General features: G+C 44.1%; 1 protein-coding gene and 2 long non-coding RNA genes across 4 annotated transcripts in view; 2 read left to right on the top strand and 1 right to left on the bottom strand.

Annotated features, from left to right (window-relative positions):
• Window positions 1-728: 728 nt before the first annotated feature.
• LOC136185858 (uncharacterized) overlaps window positions 729-15,676 on the bottom strand; it is a 49,127-nt gene continuing 34,179 nt past the window's right edge. Inside the window, exons 4-5 of the mRNA XM_065973059.1 lie at window positions 871-1,109; window positions 729-755 (exon numbers count right to left, since the gene is read on the bottom strand). Of these exons, the coding sequence (XP_065829131.1) occupies window positions 729-755; window positions 871-1,109 (266 nt within the window). The remainder of the gene's footprint in view (window positions 756-870; window positions 1,110-15,676) is intronic.
• On the top strand, window positions 9,750-10,329 carry LOC136185764 (uncharacterized). Of its 2 annotated transcripts, XR_010669611.1 has the most exons (4): window positions 9,750-9,832; window positions 9,886-9,939; window positions 9,989-10,163; window positions 10,218-10,329. It is a non-coding gene; the product is annotated as an uncharacterized lncRNA (long non-coding RNA). The 2 variants fall into 2 exon arrangements; XR_010669610.1 differs by having other exon boundaries at window positions 9,750-9,939.
• LOC136185766 (uncharacterized) lies at window positions 10,338-10,813 on the top strand. Its single transcript, XR_010669612.1, has 2 exons — window positions 10,338-10,543; window positions 10,600-10,813. It is a non-coding gene; the product is annotated as an uncharacterized lncRNA (long non-coding RNA).

The raw sequence follows: 15,676 nt of genomic DNA, 5'->3' as shown, positions 1-15,676 counted from the left end.
TCACGCGTAAAGGGGGAGTTGCCAATCCCTCTATTTTTATATCTATGCTGAAACCAAACGTATTGTTGAGTAGCGCACGCTAGTTTGAATACTAAATCCTGCTTTTATAGTAACAAAAAACATTACAATCATTTTCGACCGTTTAAACTAGGCATTAAATAGCATTTATAAGCGATTTTTAAGCCCGTTTGTAGAAAAAAAGGTGTTGGAGGCCGGGTAGGATCCATCGGGCAGAAATGTGCATGACGGTTAGTCTCAAACGAAGGCACAGTGCGGAGTGAAACTACGGAGGACAGTAGAGCAAACTAATTTAGGGACTTTTTGTCTGTAAACTAAGTATAGATTCACTTAGAAGAATATATACGTTGCGTTCTTGCTAGGAGAGTTGGACACAAAATGGCGTCCATGTCCGGGGTTGTCACTGCTCTCTCTATATACGGCTCTGGACACATATATGCAGTGACGTCACTGCATATATATGAAAGTGAACCCACGTTGATATATATATGCAGTGACGTCACTGCATATATATGAGTGACCCACGTTGACACATATATACAGTGACGTCACAGCATATATAGTAAACCCACGTTGACATATATGCAGTGACGTCACTGCATTTATATAAAATGCACGCAATATATATACACTATATATATATATATACATGTATATTGCACGTTATGTAGAAAGGTACCGATCATTTATTTAATTATAGAAAGTCATAACTAAATCTTTCGTTCTCTGAAACAAAGCTATTCCGAGCATAAAATCGTCAGACAAGGGGTCTATTCTCTGCGTAAGTGTATCACTGTGTTGTTGACTTAAAATTATTTCAGAGGGTGGAATTTCGATTACACCATCATTTACAGCAACAGGAGCAACCAGTTCTTCGTCTTCCATTTCAGCTCCGAAATCAATTGCTGCATCATGTTCAATCATGTATTGCAGGCATGTAAGAAACAGCATTCTCGGAGTACGATGTCTTTCTGTTCTTATGGGGTGATTATTCCATTGATTTGCAAACGTAGTAAGTGCGCGATTAATACGAGGCAGGAAGACGTACTGTAAGCAAAACAAATCCAACTCGCTGTATCTGTCGATCATTCCTTCGGTCTCCATCATCAGAAAGATGTCTTTAAACATGTTAACAACGGTAACATTCACATCTCTCCATAGCCTCTCAATTCTCTGAATGTGGACAGAACGTCCTGTTAGCATACTTCCTCTTCCCGTTCCGCGAACAGCCAGCATGTAACGAGCAACGTCAATGTTTTCTAGTCAAGTTCTTGGTCACTCATTGGAGAATACGCTTCGTCTCCTGTCGGCATATCAAAAGCAATTCGCCGGTTAAAAATTGTTCGAACGGAAACTCCGATTAATCGAGCAATATCTGTCCATCAAAATCCAATCTCTCGTAGGAGCAGCTGATCTTCTTGAATAGCATAGCGCGGACGTCCCGGCATGTCGTCGTGTTCTTGCTCGACGGTAAACAACGAACCGCCAGTCTCATTTCTGCGAGCATCCAATGTGGACCGATTGGTTTCTATTTTTGGTGACACGCCCGAAAACCGAGAACATGCAAGGCGGTCTTTGGAAGCCTGCGACAACAACGTGAACGACGCCGCCAATCTTTTCATTGGCACTTCGGCATCAAAGGAGTCATCGCCCAACAGTGACGATGAAGACGTCATACTTCAATATCAATCGTCCAGTGCTGAAGGCAGTTCATCGTGTTCAAGGGCTTCTAGTGGAAATGCATTTACGAACTAATTCACCGGCGATATTTTTCCAGTCGACGGACACAAGTTCCTGAGTTTTGGAAGGATCGCTCGAAGCGACGAAACACATTTGCAAATCACAGAACTTCCCGTGAGAACCTGGACGCAGAAGTATAAGGAGAAAGTGCTAGAAAACATGCTGGACAGCAAAATCTCCGACCCGCGTATTACGTGAGCAAGAGCGCAACTGGAATTTTTACTCTATATGCTTTCTTATAGTGATTATACTGAGTATCATACCGATACATCTGTTCGTTTTGTCGTGAATCGCGATGACCAAGGCGGACATGGATGCTTGTGAGGAGGGGCTCCGCAAGAAGTTCAAACTGGAGTCATTAATGGCGACGAGCAATCTCGTAAGAATTTAATGTGATTAAGTAATTCAATTAATTTTTTTAGGTTTTGCTTAATAGCAATGGCTGTTTGAAGAAGTACGCCAGTGAGATTGAAATCCTGAAGGAGTACTTTGCCTTGCGTCTGAACCAATATGAAATGAGAAAAAAGTGGCTTGAAGGCCACCTGAAGGCGGAGGCCGAAAAACTGAGCAATCAAGTTCGATTCATCGTCGAGATTTGCGAAAAGACAATCACCGTTGGTACGGAAGATATAGCAGAAGTACCCGAGTATCAATGAAATTTTTTCTTAGAAAATAAGGAAAAGGAGACCATTGCTTTGCTGTGCACGAGGCTACGCCGGCGTCTGATCCAAAGCGTGGAAAGAGAAGCCGGCCTTGTCGTTCGACTCTGATATCGAGACGGAAGACAGAACCAATCACAGATTTGCATCCATGGAAAGGAGTTATAAAACTAGATAATGACTACTGTTTTGAAGTCGTCATGTGGTCCCCGAACACCTCGTACGTACCTTTCCGCCTGTCCCTGCTCGCTATCCGTACAGTAGAGATAGTTCTAGAAAAGACAGACCCCGTATTAGAGGGAATTTCCCTTACTACGTCACAATGAAAAGGTTACATTTCATTCACTCATGGAAAGGCGCGAACCTTCGTAAGTGTTATTTCTCTAAATTTTATTTGTGAAATTAACTTATTTTAGGAGAACACGACGCGGAAGTATGGGAAGACGCCGCCGAGGGGGAGGACCACCCCTCATGCACACGTGTGTCCTACCACGGATACTAGATCTAGGAGAGGGATAGGAAACGCAATACATTGTGACGCAATATGCGTGTCACGGCCACGCCTCCTCATCTATTTGTGACTTCGCTCAATTAACGTCCGATTTCTCCAAAACCGAAAGCTATTCAGCCGTTAAGGCAGCTTGAGAAGGTTGGGAAATGCCTAAGTAATGCTACCGATAGTGGTTTTAAGCAAGCGATGCTTTCCTAAAGAAGATTTCAGCCCGTTTCTTTTCAGCACGTAATCAACGTCACTTTGTGCATTTTTCACGACCGTTTTACAGGCTTTTAGAAACCCAACGTACATTCAAATCGTAGACTATAAACGTCGAAGTGCAACTGTCTTACCCAAGATCATCTGTGATTTCCAATAGCCAAAAAGGAGACGATTTTATGACCTGCTAAGAGTGGAGCGTGCTACAAAACCGTCTCGCTTTTGATGATAGGGAATCGCAGATAATCTTGGGTGAGACAGTTGCACTTTGACGTCTATAGTCTACAATTTGAATGTACTTTGGGGTTCTGAAAATCTGTAGAATGGTCATGACAAAAGCACAAAGTCACGTTGATCGCGTTCTGGAAAGAAACGGGCTGAAATCACCTTAAGGCAAGCATTGACTGCAAAAAACGACAATCGGAGGCATTACTACGGCATTTCGTAACCTTGCCAAGTTAATTCGAAGGCTAGAGAGCTTTCGGATTTGGAGAAATCGGGTATTATTTGAGCGAGGTCACAAACGGGTGCGGGGGCGTGCCCGTGACACGCATGTTGCGTCACAATGTACAGTACCTTGCGTGCGTTTCCTATCCCTCTCCTCCAGTATCCGTGGTCCTACGGTGGGATGACGGTATCCATCCCACCACCGTGGAAGGCACGCAGGACGGGGTGATGAACACGGTCGAAAGAGTTTTCGACCAAACTTTCTGGGCGAATCACCCGGTCCTGAGTGCCCAACATACCACCCCTACTACTACTACCATCAATACTACCAACAGGGCACACATTTCCGCCCGATAGTGGCGGAAACCCCTCCTCCTCCTCGTCCTCCTCTTCCTACTTCTCCTCCTACGCCTCCTCCGCGGAGACCTCCACCTTCGGCGGCGACGACGCCTGTGGCGACGACGGCGACGACGGCATTGACGTCTGCCTTTAGCGCATTTCGTTTGCGTGCATCGCCCGCATCGGAAGACGAAGAAAAAACTTCTAAATAATTAATTTGTCTGTTTGTTTGTTTTTTGTTTAATTGTTGAAATATATGATATATATACATATATATATATATGTAAAGTTTACATATGTGCGTTCATGTTAGCGTCACCCAGGCTGCACCACGAGGAGGTCTGAACGCTTTGCAGCCCAAAAAAATTTTTAGGGGCATCACATTATGCATGAGCCCCAAGGCCGTAGCCTAGATGCTGTTCAAAAAAAAGAAGCATCCCAAATTCTTACCACTACTCTTCAGACGTGCTTGCGAGAGACCTGGTGCAGTCAATTTTGTACTTGGATTGAGTGGCACGATCAGCTCGAAATGATTGTAGTAGTGAAGTATTTCAATCCTTTGAAAAGGCATTTTTTCTCTTTCTACAACATTTAGATGAAATCGTGGCTTGTATAATTGCATAATCCCAATTTCTACCAAACCATGTATAAACGCAGACATCAATTTGATACCGAGTTGCGGTAGCATATATTTCTGCCTGCGTCGACCAAGCACCTGGATTTCTAATTGCGCTTACGTGATCTTCGTACGTTTTACCGTCTGGAGAAAAGATCTCAAACGCATGTTTGAACTGCGACATGATGTCAGCAATTTGAGTCCGAAACTGCAGATGCAAGTCTTGTTTGCCAACTGCTGCTTTCGATAGACAGCGAAAATAACAGTTTCCGTCTCCAATTATTTTCTTCCTTCTTCGACCAAGTTTGCGAAGAAAGGGCATCGGAGACGTGGGATCCTGTACTGCGTTTCCATCTTTTCTCTGCACTTTTCGACCAGGTTTTCGAAGAGGAGGCAGAGGAGGAGACGCAGTGCGCTGTGCCGTAGTTGATGGCTTTAAACTACCGTTCGAAGAATTACTTTATTTATCACTACGTTTGTTCCCTTTGAATGTAATAGGGCTAATGTTTTCCTCCAAGTCAGAGGGGTCGGAGTTATCATCACTATCCAACAGCTCTGGCAGCTTCTGCTGCTCTTCTTCTAACTTGGTGAAAAAATCGTAAACTAAATCGGATTTAGTGTCGTTTAAAGAAAAGATAGACTCCGTGCGCTTGGCTAGTTTCGCCAAACGTCGATCTTCGATCAAACGACGTTTATAGATTTTTGACTTGTTCAAATGAGCTATACGTTGAAAGTCAAAGCTTTGAATTAGGCAGTTATCTAAATTTCGCACTCGAGACAACGCAACGTACGTAATTCCCGGTGCAAAATCTCGCTGCCCTAAATCGATTACGGCCTTGTCAAGAGTAAGCCCTTGTGACTTGTGAACGGTTATAGCCCACGCCAAGTGAAGCGGGAGCTGCCGCCGTTTGCAAGTAGTTGCGTTACTCTTTACATTTGAGCTTGGCCATGTTCGTTCAATGGGACTAATAGGAACGCATCGCTCTCCACCCCAAGTTGGGCCGTCGTATTTGTCCATTCAAATAACGACGGCCTCTGGCAGTGAGGGCGGCTTGCAGCCCGTCTTATACAGAATGGCCATTGACTAAACCTTTTTCGGTCCAGAGATTTTACGTCAGCATTACACGCGCGCCTTCGCAAAGATGAAGGCGCGAATGTAGACCGCCAGCAATTTCTTCGTTTGCCGTTGAAGCTTCGTGGCAATTATGATCTGCATTTATAACCGCCACACACAATTTGGCGAATGCTTTAGACAACTTACATTAAATTCTGCCACATCTTCTCGGCGTGAAAATAGCCGAACAGCGTCAGCAAACTGCTTTGCGACGCTGTTCGTTTGCTGGCCTTTTGCGTAACTGCGGGACATGACGTACTTGGCAAGTCCATAAGCACTTACGCAAACTTGCATATCAACGTTTGCTCTCCAATCTTGAAGTTGTAAAGGATTGTGAGTGTTGATTCGTGGGTCGTTTCGTTTTGTATCGACCGACGGCTCTATTAGGTTATACGGACATACTTCGAACTTTGTCTCCTTCTGCAGAGCTTTTGGAAAGTGAAAGCGGCATACTTTAGTGCCATCACCCAGATCTTTCAAGCAGGCTTTGCACTCTGTATGCCTTTGAACAGTGGCAATGAGCCTCTCGTAATCCGCTTCGTGATCATCCACATCGCGCCACCTCTGGTGGCATGGATGATCACTCGGATGCACCTTGGGCATTTGACCATCACCTGCATCGTCGAAAGAAGGATTAACTGTTGACATCAGCCAATCTGTAAATTTGACTATGTCTTCTCCTTCTGTCGCACAAATGCGTTCAACCGCTTTCCAGTTGGCTTTCTCGTTAAACTGCAAATTCATTTCAGGATACTCTTTTATACGTTTCATTGTCGTTTGGAAGTCGGGAGCATCTCGTGTCCAACCAAGACCGTGAAAATGAGCACTTCCTCGGTGTTGATACTCAATGCGAGCCCAGTAGTCCTCGAAACCAAGAACTGGTACCAAAAATGATTTCAAAAATTCAAACGCTCGTCGAGTGAAAAACCAATCTGCTAACATTGGATTTGCATTCAACGTTTCGTTTCGTTTTCGATAGCTACGATACAACTCCTCGGACGTGCTATCTTTATTGCAGTGCTGTGCAAGATCAAAGAGCTCGGGCCAGTGCGAATCAGCTGCACTAAGAGTAAAGAAGCAGCTGGGCTGACCGAGTTTTTCTTGCATAGCAAATAAATTTCGTCTTTGCATTAACCAATACTGCTTTGAGCCGTGCAAACTTTTTCCAAAGTGAAATACTTTGGATGCAAAATCGGGAGTTGCAGAAGTCTTCGACATCTCTTGCAACTCTTCGACAGTTAATTTTGCCTCTTCTGGATTTTGTTTAATAAACACACGCGAAGTTTCCAACGCTCGCCAACGCATCAAAGTGTTCAGTGCAAAGTATCTAAAGCGTGGATGCTAAGCAAATCGCCCGTCTTTGTAGCGCATCAAATGCTTTAGATAATCTGCAAGAGTCACCGATCGAACTCGTGGACTCCTGAAGTCACCTGCTCCAGTTGGAAAAAGCGTTGGAAATGCTTGCGTCCAGTAGCCTTCGGTGGTAAACTCACTTATAGGAGTACTACCACAGGTAGGCCATTTCATGAAAGCTGAGCTTTCATCTACTGTTTCATCGTCGGACGGTGACGATTTTTGTTCAGACGATTGTTTCTTAGCGCTATACCAAGGTTTATCACCTATTTTGTTAATGACTTTGCGTATTTTCTCCGTTTCTGTCAGTCCCAATGACGTCGACGGCAAAACAGAGTGGGAAAATTCGATATTATCATCGTTTTCTTCACCTGTTTTGCACGCGTCCGCTTCAGGTGCATTGGCACCAAAAGGAGAAATGTCATTAACTACATCAATTTCAATCGTTTGAAGTTCTTTAAGCTCTCCGTCTTCAGAAAGAGCATCTAGCGCTACGGAATCTATTTTAATGTTACTGTAGTACTTGTTGTTTCGCTTTAGAAGCACAAGTGCTGCATAAACTCGATCTCGTCGAACGCGAAATTCCATCACATTCCCGGAACTTCGCTTTCGACGTACAACTACTGTACCCAAGTTGCTCGCAGTTCGAGGCAGGCTGTTTACAACGGATTGCACGTCCTGTGGCAAATTTAGAACGTCACCGCTGTAGCCATACTGCCTTCCAGACGGCAACCTGAATACGTTCATCATAGGCGCTATTTGCGCTATGAGCATTTCCTCTACAGTAGATAAATCCTTCAGAAGCGGTGGAACGCTGCCAGGATATTATTGTCTGACGTAAGAAGGCCCGCTTGATCACTTCCGTGATCAATAGAGCACTGCCAGAACATCTCGGTGTTAGCCTTCATTCGCAATGTAGGCCAAGACTCATCGCAAGATGTGCATGTTTTAAATTCTAATTTTGACATTACCTTATGGAAAGAGTCGAGGCATTTTTGTCCAAACTCTTCAAATTCAGAAGGATCTTTTTGCTTCCAAAAAGGCACGTAATTTTCTGACGATTCGCTTTCGCTGGCAAACTTTCGCTTTTTCGTCGCGTTTCCTTTTGCTTCAACTTCAGAGACGCGCTTCTTTTGGCGATAATTTTTCATACGCGCTGCGTTTTTTTCAGTGCGAATCTGCCTTTCGTCTGCAGTCTCGTGTTGTCTCGCATCAGAATGACGTAAAGTGTCGGTAAGGAGACGATTCTGCTTTTCTTCTACGCTTTCACATTGCCTCACTTCGGAGTGACGCAACGCTTCATTATTCAGACGGCTTTCCCGTTCTACAACGCTTTCATTTTGCCTCACTTCCGAGTGACGCAACGTGTCATTACGTAGACGTCTTTCCCGTTCTACAACGCTTTCATTTTGCCTCACTTCCGAGTGACGCAACGTGTCATTACGTAGACGTCTTTTCCGTTCTACAACGCTTTCATTTTGCCTCACTTCCGAGTGACGCATCGTGTCATTATGTAGACGTCTTTCCCGCTCTACAACGCTTTCATTTTGCCTCACTTCCGAGTGACGCATCGTGTCATTACGTAGACGTCTCTGACGTTCATCAGCTGATTCATCTACTCTCGTGTTCGAATGACGAATGACGTCCTTGGCTAAGCGCTCCCAACGCACTTCTTCTGTTTCTGCCTCTCGACTAAAGGCCTTTTTCATTGCATCACTTCTGCGCCTCTTACTTCGCTCGAACGCACTTTCCATAGCTCTCTTTTCGTCATGCCACTGTGGATCATGCTTCTTGGCATTTTCGGCTTCCTTCTTAGAGCGCTTAGCACGACATCGGCGAACCCTTTCACGTTGGAGTCGCTTTTTCCTTGACGACGGCGATTCCACCAAAGAGGGACCTTTGTTACTTTTTATGGGGTCAACATAACCGCAAAATGTCTCCGAATCGAGACGGCTATCTTTCACTTCGCTACTGTTTAGATCGGAAGTCATAGGTGCATCAACCGAGTGAATCAGGCGCACCGGCGATGCTTCAACCGTTGTCCCGTCGCTGACAAACGGGCGCATCAGCTCTTTTTTAGTAAAAAAAGAACTTACGTGAGAATCGCTTGAAGAGAAGTCGCTCATTGTTTTCGCAATCGCAAATCCAAATGAATGGACGTCCTATTGTTACGTCATTTATCTTACGTCATTTCTGTTACGTCATCTTGTACAGGACGACGCTGTGTACTACACTGTACATGTACTTTGATCGGCCTAGCGATCTTCGGCTCACCGATCGATCTTTGATCGATCGGCCTAGCGATCGATCTTCGATCGATCGGCCTAGCGATCGATCTCACCCGATCGATCCTTCGATCGATCGGCTCACCGATCGAGCTTCGATCGATCGGCCTAGCGATCGATCTTCGATCCATCCGCGGCTTTCGATAAATGCGTTTCTTTCTTTACAATTCTGCTATACGGGGGTTCGCGATTTCGATACTGTGACGTCACCTTTTTCGGTAGCATTTCTTTTTTATACGGGAGGGTATGACATCACAATGAATGTGATGTCATAAAGGCACCTTTGAGTGTGATTGGCCTAAGAGCGATTGTGACGTGAGCGTTACCGACAGACAGACAGACAGACAGACAGACAGACAGACAGAGACAGACAGACAGACACACACTTTGAGATTTTAGCCGATCACGTTTGAGAGCCCCTCCCACCAGGGCGCGCGCGGGTGTTCGGGGAATTATAGCCACACCCTCGAGATCTGCCGTAAAAGACAAAACTGAGCCACAATACTGAGATGCCACATACAGAGCAACGCCACCACCATGACAAGACCTGTCAGATCGAAAAAGATCATAACCATTCACTGATAAACACGAGTCATTAATAGAATCATCAATTTTTGTTTCACATAAAGCAAGGGCATCCATTGAGCACGTGTGAAGTAAGAGACGCACCCAGTCAATTTTTGAAGATAAACCGTTTATATTCAGGCCTGCCAACAGGGAGTTCCGATTAGATTTTTTCAAATGAGAGAAACGATCGAAAAGACCACTGGTAATGCCAGATTGCGCATCAAATCCTGACAAAGAAGAGACAGAAACATTTAAAGATGGCATATCAGAAACATTAAAGAGTGAGTCGTCAAATTGAGGAAGAGCACATCGGGTACATAACCAGCAACACGATTCATTAACAGTCAGATAACTATAAATATTGCAGGAAATAGATTCACACTTTGCGTGAAACCAGCAATCACATAGATCACATTGAACTCCTTTCTGATTGGAACGAACCGAACAACCACAGATACCACAAGGATATTGTATAGGACCTTGATTAACTTCCACATCACCATATAAAAGTAGTAGCATCATAATGAATTGACGACACCGAACGCGATGAATGCATTTGAAAAACATCACTTGACGTTGAATTGAAAACGAGAATGAAATTTCCCAACCCGAAGAATTGACCACATTCGTAATCGGAAAAACGTTCCTGATGAAACACAACTGTAATTTGACGCATAAAATTGAGATAAAAAGGTGAGGTGGCGTGACAAAAATGCGATCGAAAATATAAACGAAAAATTGATTCAAAGGGAGAAGAAAAAGACTTATATACACTATTTACACCATTTACAGTCACAAATAACAGCGGCGAGATAGAAAGAAGCCTCAAGGAGAGGAGGAGAAATTCAAACTTCGTCAACTGCATCCGGGACAGAGGTGACCCGAAAAAGGCACGAATAAAGCGTTTTTCTTTCAAAAAATGCTTAGTAACCCTTGTTTCAAATTGATCTTCCGTTTTATAAATGCACTGAGCAACCGAAACGAGAGTTTTGATTGTCACGCTCTGACGTCACAATCAAAAGTATCTACTCATGTACGGTTTGTACGTAGGTATTGTATGTAGGCGTGTACGGGTAACAGGAATATGACCCCCGTACTGTACACGTGCATGTCTTCAAACACAGAGCAAATTATGAAATACAATACGTCAGAAAATTGCCTAATTAGAAGAACATGGCAATTATGTAGGTATGTACAGTATCTACGTAGAACTGAGCTGTAGGGGCTATAGGCAGTGATGACTACGTGAATATGTGGCAACATAAAAATTTATGACGTCACACTATGCATTAGCACTCGGGTACGGTAAGCGGTGGGAGGCTCTGCTTGATGGCAACACCGGGCCATCATTCTCTAGTTAATTCTTTCAGTTTGCGGAGAATAGACCCTTTTCGCAATGACTGCGCATGCGCCAGAAAGTGGGGATCAGTTGCCAAAAGCAGATTAGAAATGGCGTCTAATTCCACTTTAGAGATTCTACAAGAGCTTTTAGAACTTCCGCGGATAGTTATCCTCAAGCTTGACAAGTTTAGGTAAAGGTTTAGTATTGTAGCTGCTTCAATAGCGAACCGAAAGTGACCTCTCACAAGCGCAGCAAAAGATTTTTTGGCTTGCTATGGATCTTTTCGTGCGTACAAATAAGTACTCTAACCTTTCGAAGTGATTTCTCGCACGTACTTCTTCCGATTTTTTGTGCTCAAGCGGAAGAAATACGTGCAAGGAATCACTTTGAAAGGTTAGAGTATTTATTTCTATACACCCAAAGATCTATAGCTAGCCAAAAAATCCTTTGCTACGCCTGTGACAGCTCACTTCCGGTTCTGCTATTTCCTCGTCTAATTAGTCTATCGTGGAAGCTAAAATCCTAAAACTTGACTAAACTGGACAAGCTTGACAGTAGCTATCAGCAGAAGTGCTCAAAGCGCTTCTTGGAATTGCTAATGTGGAATTAGACGCCTCTTCAGATCGGCCTTTGGCACTGATCCCCACTTCATTCATCCCTCAAAAAACTCTGAATTTTGTCGGTTTTCTGCGCACGATGGATGTCAATCACCAAATGCATGGGGACCTCACACGCATTCTTCCAGCACTGTCTAGTCCAAATTTTCATTACCTCCTCGTCGCATGCATGTTTTTCAACGTACACCCGGTTGTCATAACTAAGTCTTTCTTCCAACAAAATCCGTTTCCCTGCGAGACAATCAATTAATTTGAAGCTAAAATCACGAATTATTCATACCAAGACCACAAAAAATTAGAAGAGGGCTGACTCTTGTCACTCAGCAAATACTGTCAACTGAATGGTGGCTTGACGTTTGTCCCAACCGGACGCCCTCCCCCTGACCCACATGAACGTTCGATCTCCTTTGTCTGCATAGGTCTCACCGTCAGCGAATGTAAACGGTAATGGTGTTTGGTCCATGTTGGCAATCTGATGTTCTGACCACTTTCCCAGCGGGCCAACCTGAGTACATTTGGAGGCTGCACTGCGAATTCTTTGATGAAAGAGCTGAACAGACAATCGCTTGTCATTAGGTTCCTTTGGCAGGTGTTCGTTGCTCGTCTGAGACTGATTCGAAATCTCCTTTTGAATGCTTGAAACCAGCAATCAGAAAAGGCAAATGATGAACCGGGGTGCAATTCCTCTAGGATCTGTTTAGATCTGTTTTTAACCACCTTTCACCTTGTAAAAAATATAAACAAGGAAAATGAACGAATGCTGATCACCTTCATCCCCTTCTTTCGCAAATCTTTAATTCCCGGTACAGTCTGCTTTCGATATCCGGGAATTTTGATCGCTTAGAGAACTTCACCCTCTTGCTCCCTTTACGGCTCTCGAGGAGGCTCTCCTTCATCGCGATCCATCGTTTCACCGTTACACCGTTTGTTCAGGGAAAAGCGTTTGCAGATTTGATACAGGTTTCTGCCATTAGAGCCTTCGAAGAACTGGACAACTTTCAACTTCGCTTCCCTCGTGTAGCTCTTTCTGCGAACCACACCAACTCGAAGTCTGTCCACCTTCCACCTCAGACATTTCATGTACCGTTACGAAACAATATGAGACTGCGCGTTAGACGACGGTCCAACATCTGACCTCCCGATAACGCCAAACGTACAGTCGACAGTGCATGAAAAGATTGGCAGCGCTTAACAAACATTGGAAAAAAACATCAGATGAGTGGGCGCTTATCAAATAATAGGTGCTTAGCAGAAAAGGGCGCTTAACAACCAGCGCCTACGGTAGCACTACACTAACTGGATGACGTCTCTTCAGAGCGAAATCCTTCCAGAGAAGCAGTCGTAAGTGACGTAGAGACTCCATCCACTGTCGATCTACAAGGATAGCCTAGTGTAGTCGATGGCCTGGATAGCCTAGTGTAGTCAAGCCTCGAAGGGCTTCGCTAACAGCGAGAGAAGCGCTGTAGGACAAGCGAACATTTGAAAGAAAATATACTATCTAGATAATGATGGCCTGGATAGCCATCATGAGGAGCCTCCCACCGCTGTTACCGTTTGAAAGAAAATATACTATCTAGATAATGATGGCCTGGATAGCCATCATGAGGAGCCTCCCACCGCTGTTACCGTTTTAAATAAATAAATAAAACACGTGCTTACACTTTTCATTATTACGTCACACAGATATCTATTTTCAGACAGCGCGAAACAATGTCGGCAGCTGAAAAAGGAACGGACGGCGCCGGCCGTAGCCGCGGTAGCGGCAAAGACGACAACGTCGACCGCGGTCGCGGCCCTGGCCGTGGCCAAGGTCGACGTGGTCGCAATCGCCGCGGAAGCGGTCGCGGTCGGCGTCGTCGCCCCGAGAAGTAAGACTTCGCGATCACTCGCGAAAGAATTAATTTAATATTTTATTTCTTCTTTAGTGACTTCGTTATGCGATCCAGCGGTTATGGTGGATCACTCGAAGTAGTGATCGCACAATGGCGGTTCCTCCGCCCGAGCGGCGGTGAAGAAATGCTGGCCGCCGCTCTCAACGTCATTTGGGGCGGTGGCCGGCGCAAGCAAATGGAGCCACCGAAGAAGGAAAATAAAGAGGAGGAGGAGGAAAAAAGAAGGAGGAGGAAGAGAAGAAGGAAGAGGAAAAGAAAGAGGAAGAGAAGAAGGGGAAGGAAGAGAAGAACGAAGAGAAGGAAGAGCAGGAGAAAAAGAATGATGAGGGGGAAAAGATGGAGTTGGAGGAGAAGAAAGAGGACAAGGAGGAAGAGAAGACGGAGGAAGAGGAGATGGACGAAGGGAAACTTTTAGATAGGGAGGACTAATTATCTATGTGTTTAGCAATTATATATTTACTGTTTTTGTGTTTTAATTTTATGTCCGTGCTAATCAATAAATATGATTTAAACGGCTCACTTGGTTAAGACTTCTTCTTTTCCCATAGATGGTAGCTTGTTATTCTTCCCCAGCATGATGTGTTACATTGATTAATTGATTGATTTTTTGACTGATTGATATATTGATTTTTTGATTGATTTTTGATTGATTTATTTACTGTAAAGAATATGTCTCATATTACTACGTATTTTATATATTTTCCTAACCTTGATTTGCAGTTTTAAAAAAGCTTTAGTCATTGACTTTGACAATTCTTTTTGCATTTCATTGGTCGCAAGGATTTGAATTTTTTGAGGCATAAAAAATGTTCCAAAATTATGTGTTATTATAGAAGACATTCCATTGGAATGCCTCCAAGAAGGCATTTCATTGGAATGCCTTCTCTTACGTGCCGACATAGCTATTGTTCTTTGGCTATCAGCAGGCTAGCTTCATTAGCTGCTAAGGAAGAGCACAACAGCTTTGGCTTGTCGCACGCTTTTGCACTTTTGCGTGGAGAAACCAAAGCCAACTCACTTTGATCGATGGGTACAATCAGATCAAAGTGGTTTCTATAATGTTGTATCTCTATTCTGTTCAAGGGCAGCGTAATTAGCGCCGGAACAGTTAGTTCAAACCTGGGTTTGTATGTATAATACCACGACCACTCTTTACCCATCCATGTAAAGACACTAATGTCAATTTGAAAAAGTGTTGCAGACTTTGCGTGAATTTCAGCTTGAGATGCCCAAGCTCCTTCTTGTCGTACTTTTGAAATGTAAGCTTCATAGTCCTCGTTGCAGCAGAAAATTTCGAAGACAGACTTGTATTCTGCCATAAAATTAACAATCTGTAACCGAAGTGCCAAATGGCGATCTTCGGTTCCAAATGCTGCTTTCGACACTGTTCGAAAGTAGCAGTTTCTGTCTCCTACTATCGATTCTCGCTTGCGCCCCATTTGAAGCAGAAACGGATTGGAAGACGGTGGAGTAGTGGTCCGGCGTTTCTTTGCAGCCGGTGGCAACGGCACACTTGTGCGGGCACGACTCGCACGTCGTTTTTTAGCAGGGGCCTTTTTAGCCGCTGTCTTAGTCACTTGGACGGTATCATTATCATCAATTATGTCTGTGGCATTGTCATTGTCAACGATCATTTTTTTGCTGTATGTATGATCGCTATGCTCCTCTTTGTCAATTACTAATTCTGATTCATTTTCCAGATGTTTAAAAAACTCTTTAATATCATCTGGAACAGTATCATCGTTGGTACTTGCGGCCAACGACTGAAATGTTTTTTCAGTGCGCCTAGCTAGACCGTCGAGGCGCTTGTCTTCGCTCAATCGCTGTTTATAGCTTTTTGATTTGCTCAAATTAGCAATTCGAGCGTAATCAAAGCTTTGAATTAGGCAATGATTAATATGCCGCACTCTGGAAAATCCCACGTACGTTATTCCAGGTGCAAATTCGCGCGTTCCTATGTCAATAACCGCACGAT

Source organism: Oscarella lobularis, chromosome 4, assembly GCF_947507565.1.
Source record: "Oscarella lobularis chromosome 4, ooOscLobu1.1, whole genome shotgun sequence".
NCBI lineage: Eukaryota > Metazoa > Porifera > Homoscleromorpha > Homosclerophorida > Oscarellidae > Oscarella > Oscarella lobularis.
This window is presented reverse-complemented; position numbering and strand designations above follow the sequence as displayed.